This window comes from Dipteris shenzhenensis, chromosome 20 (genome assembly GCF_047967505.1).
Source record: "Dipteris shenzhenensis isolate YYH24624 ecotype China chromosome 20, Dip_SZ_1.0, whole genome shotgun sequence".
NCBI lineage: Eukaryota > Viridiplantae > Streptophyta > Polypodiopsida > Gleicheniales > Dipteridaceae > Dipteris > Dipteris shenzhenensis.
This window is the reverse complement of record NC_141615.1, coordinates 12,364,488-12,375,242: the sequence shown is the minus strand read 5'-3', so window position 1 is coordinate 12,375,242 and position 10,755 is coordinate 12,364,488. Positions and strand designations below refer to the sequence as shown.

General features: G+C 41.7%; 1 protein-coding gene and 1 non-coding gene across 2 annotated transcripts; both read left to right on the top strand.

Annotated features, from left to right (window-relative positions):
• The first annotated feature begins 830 nt into the window (after positions 1–830).
• On the top strand, positions 831–2,412 carry LOC147889295 (basic leucine zipper 23-like). The gene is made up of 2 exons (XM_087391472.1): positions 831–1,206; positions 1,470–2,412. Exon 2 carries the CDS (start codon positions 1,573–1,575, stop codon positions 2,362–2,364), a length of 792 nt encoding a protein of 263 aa, XP_087247598.1. The 5' UTR covers positions 831–1,206; positions 1,470–1,572; the 3' UTR covers positions 2,365–2,412.
• A 3,789-nt stretch (positions 2,413–6,201) lies between these two features.
• On the top strand, positions 6,202–6,275 carry TRNAV-CAC (transfer RNA valine (anticodon CAC)). The gene has a single exon. It is a non-coding gene; the product is annotated as a tRNA-Val (tRNA).
• Positions 6,276–10,755: the final 4,480 nt, after the last annotated feature.

The following is a 10,755-nucleotide window of genomic DNA, read 5'->3' as shown; positions in this document are numbered from 1 at the left end:
TTTGCTCTTCTAAAAGCTTCACCCACCACTTTATTTGGAGAAGGAGGGTTTTTAATGATCATCAATTCAATTTAATTCTAAAGCCTTGCATGTTGGTGAAAACTTTTTGAGTAGAGGATATATTCGTCATGGTTAAAGTTCAATTTAATTTTAAAGCCTTGCATGTTGGTGAAAACTTTTTTGCATAGAGGATATATGCGTCATGGTTAACACATGTAGTATGGATATTCCTACATGGTTAAGAAAGAGGCACACATGCATGAGCTTCAAGAGCCTATTCTTAAATGTTGAGCCAATTATGGGTGCAGTGTATATATGCGTGTATGTACTTGTCCATCTATATCTATTTATCTATGTATCTATGTAAGTGTGTGTGTGTGTGTGTGTGTGAGAGAGAGAGAGAGAGAGAGAGAGAGAGAGAGAGAGAGATTGTATATATAAATAAACAAGAGGCACATATGCCTAAGTATAACTTCAGTGGTTCCACTTTCAAAGGGCGTCAAAAATAGAAAGTTTATAGTAGCAAGAGGCCCCTAATAGGGGAGTGCTAATAAATAGACATACTTTTTTGGGGTAAAAAAGAGATACACACACACATGTAGAGAGAGAGAGAGGGAGAGAGAGAGAGAGAGAGAGACTGACTCTTCAGCTTTTGAGTACCTTTAGGCTTTCCATATAAGCGGCTTAGTGGCTCCACCTGGGAACTCATTGTATTAGGTTGTCTTTTAGTCTGATAGACCCTACGGACTTTCAATGAACTTTCTTTTATTCTTTGATCCGACGATGTTCGGATGAGCAGTGAATCCCAAGAGATGAGATTAGAGCATTGGAATCTCTCCAACTTTTCAAGCAACTCCCGAGGGCAAAGGAAAGAGGAAAGCATAGTATCACCCCCTACTTTCTAAAGTCATCATCATCGAGAGAGCTAGCTTTACATAATACACACAATATATATATAATAGAAATGTCTCGTCCACATTCTAAACTCTCAGCATCATCATCTTCTTCTCTCTGCCTTTTTATGCCGATCAATCCAGCATCTTTTGATGCATCTCTCTTCTTGTGGAATTGCACCTCCTTTATGCATTTTCATTCGAAGAATTGATTCACAGGCAGATGCAGAATGACATCGGATTTGATTCTCCAACGAAGTTGCAGCTTTGGCGCGAACCATTGCAACGCGCTGACGATCGCCTTCGCTTTGAAGTACGTATCGAATTGTCTTGCTGAAAAATTTTCCGTCTCACACTATGGCATTGTGCTCGCATCTCTGTCCGTAAATCTTTAGTTTGTCCCCCAATTCTCGTCTCTGTGCCTAGCTATGTCGGCCACAGACGGTAGAATTGGGGAGAAAGGAGAAACTTGAGATTTACGGACTAAAGATTTCGTGAACGGATTCGTTCTAGACTTGCTTTTCTCTATTGTTAACATCCCTCGAAGGAAGCTCAAATTGCAATCCTGGATTTCAGTAGGCGATGCTTCCCTGAAGACTTTTGAGTGCCTTCTGCTTCCGGAAGAACAAAGACGAGGCAGACAATTTTGAATACCGAGCTGTGATGCGAGCTTGAGATAATGGACGACGGGGAGATTGATTTTTCGGATCACGACGTCTTTGCCGCTTGCAATGACCTACCTGTCGCAGGCTCAATGGAAAACTTTCTGGACGAGCTCTTGAAAAATACGCACGCGTGCACACATACTCACACCTGCAACCCTCCTGGTCCTGACAATACGCATACTCATACTTGTGTTCACACGCATACACAGCTCTTCGCACCTCCAGAGCAGGAGACAGATAAGTCAAGTCAGTCCGATCCGTCCATTTTGTCCGGCAAGAAGCGCCCTGGGGGGAACAGAGAGGCAGTGAGAAAGTATAGAGAGAAGAAGAAGGCGCACACAGCTTATTTAGAAGAGCAAGTGGTACAACTTCGTACTTTGAATCAGCAATTGGTCAAAAGACTGCAGGGCCAAGCCGCACTGGAAGTTGAGGTTGTACGCCTCAGGAGCCTTCTTTCTGAGTTTCGAGGAAGAATTGATGGAGAGCTAGGATTAACTCCTTCACAGAAACTACCAGTCGCACCTGTTCAGAAGCTTGGTGATAGCGTTTTACAGCCTCTTCCAGGAGGGTACTTTCTTAATTCTGTTACAGTGCCCTGCGATGCTGACGTCCCCTGTTTTCATTCTTCAGTGGGGGACGAAAGGGGCCCTCCTACCCCCCACGACCATCAGTCCGTAGCTGTAGCATCGGGTGTGTCCTGCGAAACTACCATTGATAATTGTCAAGGAGCGGGCAGAAGGCCAGAAGGCAATAATCGAAACGCTGGGAAGACTCATAGTAACGTGGCACCACCCGATTGTGTGTGAGAGGTTCCGCTGGGAATGGATAGCTTTTCCTCCTTTGGCTTGAGGCGATGTCAATCGAAGTCATGTGTAGTTTGCCAGACGCTTAAGCTCCTGAGGTCCTCCTAAGGTTTGTCAATCTTATTCAGACGAAATTGGCAACTTCACTCATGATCCTCATTTTTGACCGACAAGGATTTCAGCACGGGGGACTCGGATGGGCAGGACATGAACTAAGGCAAGATTACACAGGATGTACAGATAGTCTAGTTATGTCTGGCTTCTGTTGAAATTTTAATCAGGTCACTATGTAAGAAAAGGGAAGTAATGATAAGGGCGGTTTTATACCTATATCAGCAACCGATAGTTAATCTGCAGGGTTTTTTATATGACTCGGTTTAAATGGTAGCCCAAATATTTGGTACTAAGCCTTTTGTAATGCAAAAAACTGTAATTTTGTCATGCTGTTATCTGGCAGTCAGTTTAAATGGTAGCCCAGACTATTGAACGAAGTTTATTATAATGCAGAAAATTTTGATTTTGTAATGCTGTATTTATTATGACATTACGTGGAATTCTGCTTTCAATTGATTGTAAGCCTAGCACATAGATTTGGTTGTGTATTAGAATGAAACATTCTATCCTTACAGCAACAACTTTTTTGGATTGCTACGTTGCATACATTGTTTGATTAGTTAGCCGAGTGACTGACTTCTATTTGTTTTCCATTTTGTGTTTTTTGGTGGGATTGTTGAACTTTGCTAGCATACAGGGTAATGTGAGCTTTAAAAATATGCTAGCTGAGCTGCGTTTGGAAGAAATTTGGTTGCCAACTAGCAGACATGTCATGTCTTTTCAGATTCATGTCCACCTTGTGGTTGCTTGTTCATGCCCATTCTTCTTCTTCTTTGGGGTTTAAAGGAGCATTCTAAAGCATTGAAAACTGGTCTGTAGGATGGTTTGGATGGAGAGGATTAACTTCAGTGCTTCCAAGATGGCATCGTTATTGTCTATCAGAAGTTGAAACTGTCTATCAAACTCTTTGAAATCCATCGTAGTAATTGGAATGAAGCTTCTAAGATGGTGTCATTATGGTCTATCATCAGCTGAATCTGTATTCTACAGACGTAGCTCCAGTCAAAACTTATCAAAATGCATTGGAATTAGTGAAGTTGGCTTTTCTACATTTCAAGATTGGCTACTGAGAGATTGGTCCACCTGTAGGCTTACTTGGATCAATTTATCATGTTGTTGGGCCGTGTATGCAATGCAGGAATCAAAATGGTCCAGTGGGTAATGGTTATTTTACTAGTAAGAAATGCAACATCAAATACGTGATGGGACATGTCAATCAACTTGGAAGTATAACTTGTCTGTTATTTGTGAATCGTGTCTTCTGTGACTGAAATGGCATTGGAACTTGGGACGTTAAGGCAAGAAAAAATATGAAGTTTGGAACCTTAAAGGGAATTATGGACTGTAAGGCTAGTTGGAGGTTCCATACCCTAGTGATCGAATGACTGAACCTCTTTATTTTTGCTAGGAAGTAATTCCAAAATCTGCAAAGTCTGTTCACAGTTTACAATTTCAATCAATCAATCATTTGGTTTCGTCTGTACGCATGACTCAGTTGAAGATTATAATGAACGAATGACTGTAAGAAGGTGAGCTAACAGGCTTCATGAAGCTAAGTGAAAGGACTAGACAGAATGTCATGGAGTGAAGGAGAAGGCTGCATCAACGTAATGAGAGGCTGGGGAGCAGCGAGCTTGAGAAAATAACGGGACATTGAAAATTGACTTGCATGATCACATTATTATTTGCAATGGACAAGTTGGATAATGAAAATGATCACAATCAGCTTTGATTTATTGGAGTTTCAATTTCCAAAACTCATGTGAGCTCTAATGAAAAACTGTTTGTAGATAGTAGAGGTATTCTTAGAGGGTAAAAGGGAGAGAGGAAGACTTAATTACAGACATGAGAGATGTGGAATGGCAAAGAATTTATAAATCCCAGTACGTCTAAGGTGTAGGTGGAGAAGAAATGATAAGCTATACTACAGTACATATACTGTCCTTTCTTTTCTGGATGTTAATTTGAGGGATTCATTGTCCAAGAAACAGGTTCAAAGACTGGATGAACTTTTATTGGTGCAGCCAAGGTATGGAAGAGAGGAACGATGGTCTCGTGATTAGCATTCAAAGTTGTTGGGAGGTATTGCGCACAAGTCTGAAGGTGATGAACGGAAGGTTTGGGCTAGGCTGGTTGTACTAATTAAGGCAAGGGAAGCCTAAGGGTTAAGTACTACTATGGAGTCAAGGGATCAAGGATGCCTTGGAGTCGTAGTGCCTGGCTAGTTGTAGCCAGGGGTTCTCTAAGTCAGCAGGCCTCACTATTAGGCTGGTGGGTATTGAGCTTGGACAAGACTTTGTGAGCCTCCAGGATCGCTTCAGGTAAGGACACCCAGTGTGCTTGGTTGGTGTGAGATGCCACAGCTTACTGCTTGGAAGCTCTCCCCTAGGTGACACCTTGATTCCTTAGGGTGAGCTTGGACTAGCTCCATAGTTCAGTAATGACCAGATACTTTGGATATGTTTGCTGATTTTGCTTAATTTAGGTGTTCAGCTCACCAGTAAGTCGGCCTAGGGTGAGTCAAACATCCGACGTGCTAGGACACGTGTGATGATTCTTCTCAATTAGGTGTTCAGTTTTATGAGTTAGTTGGAATGTGGATGTGAACATTATTATTTTTATTTGAACCAAGTTGGAGGACAATGTGACCCCTCACCTAATGGTTGAAAGAGTTTTGAAACTTGCATGTGGCCACGGATTTGTCCAATCTCTGGATATAGAGAACTTCCCTTCAATGTGTGCTCCTTCAAGAAGGGTCTTTGCAATTGCAGACTTCGGAACGGTTTCGGCATTATGGTCATAGGACTCCTTATTCACCACCTCAACGCAATCGAAAGGCCACCAATAGGCATATCATGCAACATCTTGACAAGATTATGGAATCCACCAGAAGGAATTGGGAACACAATCTGCATGCAACCATATATCCAAGCTATTTTACCAAGTCTTTACATAGCAAATGTGATGAAAGGTCCTGAATTACGTGCCAGAGAATTACCCACCACAGAACCTTGTATTTACAAACCTATCAAGCAACTGTAGAACTTCATTGTTCATTCAACTGAAATCGAACATTGCAGAACTGCAGACTCACCTTTCTTGCTTCCTTTTTTGCAATATTATGGGAGCGAATCACGCTCAATTCTCTCTTCGGTCTGTGTCCAATATGGTCATTGTCCTTTTGCTCGTGACATTGAGTTCTTGTGAGGATATAAACATCAACTAGATTTGTAAATTCAAGATTCGCTGCTGGAGCACTAAGCTTATGACCAGAAGCTCAAGGAGCAGCCTTGGGATTAAGTTCCTGTACACGTGGCCCTGGCAGCGAACAAAAACTGGATGAATCACCTTTCGCTGAATGAATATACAAAGCTCTACCATGTTGTTGCTAATTAGCTTTCTTGATTCGCATTTTGGGTTCAAAACGTATTGTGTGGGATAGTACGATTTTGAAGCTGCCTCTTGAGATACGATTTTGCATAATCTCCTACATGGATGCGTTTTACGGTTAAATCAGCATGTTGCAAGGGGACAGTTCATTAACAGTAATGGATGGGAGGTTGCAAAGTTCTCCTATTAAAATCAACACCACTTGATTTTCTGCAACCCAAGATGATAGTTAGACTCATCGCCGCTGTTTCTGCTATGCTGACTACCGTGGGTGTTTAAGCATGTTGCCAGTTTTAAAGCTTTATATTGCTAATTTACAGGGCTTTTCACATCGCAGTCCGGATGGTGTAGTTGGTTATCACGCTAGTCTCACACACTAGAGGTCTCCGGTTCGAGTCCGGGTTCGGACAGCCTTCATTTTGGGACCCTTAAATCGCTTTTAAGCAATTCCCAAATATTTTAGTCTTCTCTTTTTATGCTGAAATATCAAAGTTGAATGAGGTGATCTTTACCTCCATGGACTAGGACCAACTTCCCCTATCTTTCATGCGCTTTGACGTCACTTTACCCAGGCACCATTGGTTGGCCTTCCAATTGGACAACGAGATCGTGCTCGTGGGCCAACCTTAGGGGATCCTATCCCGTCCGTCATGTAGTACTTACCTTGCAGTTGTTGAATCGACAGCCAATCAACCCGATAGGCATCCCACAAGTCGGCCAAGCCCTTCTTGAACAGAGACCTGGCTCTACGCTGGTCAAGCAAACGGCTCTCCCGTGCAACCCAATGCCATTGAGCAGGCTTGCGTCTCCTCTTAATCCAGGTTTGCCTTAGCATTGGCTTACACAGAGATCCCAAGCCCGCACCAACCCTGTGATTACAACCTTGATTGGATAAGCTGAGCAGAGTCTGTCGTGCTAGGCGAGCCCACGCCAAGAGCTTGCTCTTTGATTTCTCTATGAAAAATTCTTCGAAATAGGGGTGTCAACGGGAGCATCGCCTGGTGGGGAGCTCGGTTTAAGGAGATCTGGCAGAACAAGTGAACCCCTAGAAAATGTGGACCCAGAATGAGGGTCTATAAGAAGTGAACCTAAAACCCAAGAACCCATAATGGATTCTAAGATTTTAGAAACCTATAGGCTATAGTGACAGCACCATAGTCCATAGAAACTAATGCTCATCGTCGCTAACACAGGGAGATGTGGCAAACGATAGAATCATCCCTATAGTTAAGTCAATCCATTTTCTTTTTTGCAAAGCTAATTAGAAGTGTTTTTGCAACAACAAGAAACAACTCTCATTTTTAAGGGCAAAGTCTCACTGGGACAAGAAAAAGTATTGACTACAAAAAGAGCAGTTGCAACTCACTATTAGCAATACAACAAACAATCCTTGTGAGAGTCAATCATTGCTTGCACATTGCCTGAGAGGGAAAACATATCTCTAGCATACTTGTATTACTCCACCACACACCCCTTATGCTTAGCATATCTCCCCCTTCACTTTTATACCTTATCTCCATCCCTTGTCATCCCCCTAATCCTCTTATCCCTCTCATCTCCATACATTAAAAAGAAACTTTTTCTTCTTGCCAAACTTACTCCTCTCCCTTGGATATGCTACTATGGTGTGCCATGATTCACCTTCATTCTTGATTCCATGAGCCATATGTCATTATTTAGTGTACAGAGAGTGCACATTACACATTTTTGGGTGTTGTATATTACACATATCTAGCATAATATTAGAGTCTAGGTGTACACTTTATGCATATTGTACACACAATTTTATTTTATTTTTGCACATATTTTTACACCTGCACAAAAAAGAGAGCAAAGATTAGTAGCTACTAGATAGGCATCCTTTTCTTATTTTCCTTTTTCTAAGTGGCCTCACTAACACATTAGCACCACTTTTTCACCCATGTAGGGCATTTACTTATATACATCCATGAGACTAGATACATATTAGATGTGGGACAATGTTAACACCTATACGATGCTAAGATATAGTGGTAGATATATAATGACATGTTCTATGGTCTACATCAGTATCTACCTTGGTACATCTTATGGGTCAACATCAACACATCCTCTCATTGACGTACAAGGGTGTATGTTCCCCTTTTCTTAATTTGTAACCTGTACACTTGAACTTTTGTTAATCTTTCACCTCTCTTACATCTTGGAAATCTATAGTGAGGGTTAAAAAGAATTAAGAGGAAAGAACAAGCTTGCCTATAAAAATTAGCTAGCTTGACTATCAAAATATATTCAATCAAGAGATTGGAATTTTCGAAGCCAAGTGAGTTTAGAGTAGATTTTTCTCATCTCAACAACATGGATGTTTTGCTACAAAGTAAGGAATTAAGGGTGACTACTAATTAAGAGGTATGCAATATGTGCTACCCATATTGTAAAGTGAAGAGAATGTATTAAGAATAGAAGAAGGTGCAACTCTTGTGCAAGTAATGAACACAATGGAGAATGACCTCCTAGGGATAGGTGAAAGGGATAGAAGAATGAACAAGTTGCAAGTCTCGTGCAAGTAATGGACACAATGGAAAATGACCTCCTAGGGATAGGTGAAAGGGAACTGATCACACCTTCATAGCCCCCTCATTGCCCATTTGTCCTCATTCTTTTAGAGCATAAAAACTAGAATTTTCACACTATAAGACTATTGCACAAAGAGTTAGATCATCCTCCTCTTTCCTTCCTATCCATATACATAAAGCTATGGAAATATCTTCTCTCTTCTTCCTATGCAAGGTTATATGAATAATGCTAGTGATAATACTTCTCTTTCCTCCCTATAAATGTGAAGATGCAGAGTATCCTTATGTTGGGTCAATGGCATTTGCATTAAGCAATGCATGTAGATGTGTGTGCATGCACGTGTGCTTGCGTGTGTGCATGTGTGCATGTGTGCACATGCACCAGGCATGCGTGCATGTGTGCGAGCACGTGCGAGTGTGTGCATGTCCCTAAGAGAGAGAGAGAGAGAGAGAGAGAGAGAGAGAGAGAGAGAGAGATCTTTAAAGAGTGAACCTTTGAGTTTCTTTGCAAATGTGTGGGGTGTTAAGTTGAGTAATATTAAAAGTGAAAGCACATGTGAATTGTTATAGTCAGTATATGTGTTTTCACCTCTATGTTGCATTTTTTATTTTTAAAGCTCACTCTATTGCTATCATTACATTAAAGTAAAAGCACCTATGATTTGCTATAGTCACATAACATGAAGTGCAGAATGTGAGTTCTCTCAAACAATGGTAGATCTCTCAATACTTTTTCTAGCTTTTTAGTGTAATATGAGATCACCCATTTAGCTTGAGGTCTAAGTAAAGCTCTAGGTTTAAAAACTAAATAATAACTTTACAAGAAACCAAAACTTCAAAGTAGTGATAACTTTGTCTTTAAAGCTCTAATTTAAAAACAACTCGTTGAGAACTTGTGTTTACTCTTTCCCACGGCTTCCACAGGAAGAGCAGGGTATTATTAGAATGCAGGGTTCCGAGGCTTTATGTCACCTACAAATATATCGGTGTAGTCGTTTGTAGTATAAGCATAGCTTAGGACCTCGGGTCATATTTGGGTCACGAGAGACGTAGGCTTAAGTGTGGTAAGCAAACATAGTGTATGCATGTGTGAAAGGAACATGCATAATCATGGTTGGGGTAATGAAGGCTTTTGCCTTCATTGGGGGTTGAAGGGTTTAGGAGGAGTTTAAGGGTTAGAGGGAGGTTCATGGTTTAGAAGGGGGCTCCAAGGTTCAGAGAGAGGTTCTAGAGCTTAGAAGAAGTTCAAGGGTTAGAAGGAGGATCCAAGGTTCAAGGTAGAGTACATGGTGGAGAACTCGTCTCTTTTGTAGATCATGGAGGTCAAGGGTTGAGGAACTAAGGGTTTAGGGGGAGCATAGGAGTGGGAGAGGAAGAACGTGTAAGAGCATGGGGGAAGGAGAGAGAGGAGAAGGGAGGAGGAGGAGGAGGAGGAGGAGGAGGGAGGAGGAGGAGGAGGAGGGAGGAGGGAGGAGGAGAAGGGAGGAGGAGGAGAGGGAGAGGATGGGTTGCAAGGTTGGAGGAGAGGGGAGGAGGAGTTGCAAGATTAGGACATGCTTTTGGGTGTGGAGTGCAAGGAAGCATGGACAATTGGAGACAATTGCTTGGAATACCAAAGCATAACTCAACACAATGCCCCAAAGAGTCCGGGCTTCATTCCATTATGGGGTATTTATACAAGTTGGAGAGCTTCTCTCTCTGCATGTAGGAATTGTAAGACATTCTCTCTCTGTAAGTTGCATGTAGGAGTTGCAAGTTGCATGTAGGAGTTGCATGCTACATGTAGGAGTCCTATAGGAGTTGCATGTAGAACTCGCATGTAGAACATGCATGTAAGAATCGCATATAGAAGTTGCATGTAGAACATGCATGTAGGAGTTGCAAGTAGAACTTGCATGTTCAGGATTCCTAAGAGAGATTATTCCTAGCCTTATGCAAGTACAAGCGAAGCTTTGCCGCTACTGTACACACACATTTTGTGCTACCTAAGTCTCCCATTTGATTGTTGGATGAGCGGATATGATCTTGATTTGGAGTTGCTTCCATTGGATAAGCACTCGTGCTTTGAGGTGATCTTACGCTTGTAGAGTGGTCACAAGCTCTTGGTACACCACCGTTGTGTATTGTAGTGGGACTTCATTTGGTGTTGTCTTCCATTGCCTCATTGTTGTGCACTAGCAACTGGAGTTCAAGCTTGAAGATGATTATCTTTTGGGATTACATCTCATCCATTTTTTCTTTATATTTATGGTAGATGGATGTATATGCCTCCTTAAGCTTTCTCATTTGCAAGGTGACCTACACTTGTTAAGGAATGACTTCAGTGGTATTGGAC

What these genes read in the sequence shown, in the direction of transcription:
- LOC147889295 (XM_087391472.1), top strand. Translation starts at nt 1,573, where the DNA reads ATGGACGACGGGGAGATTGATTTTTCGGATCACGACGTCTTTGCCGCT.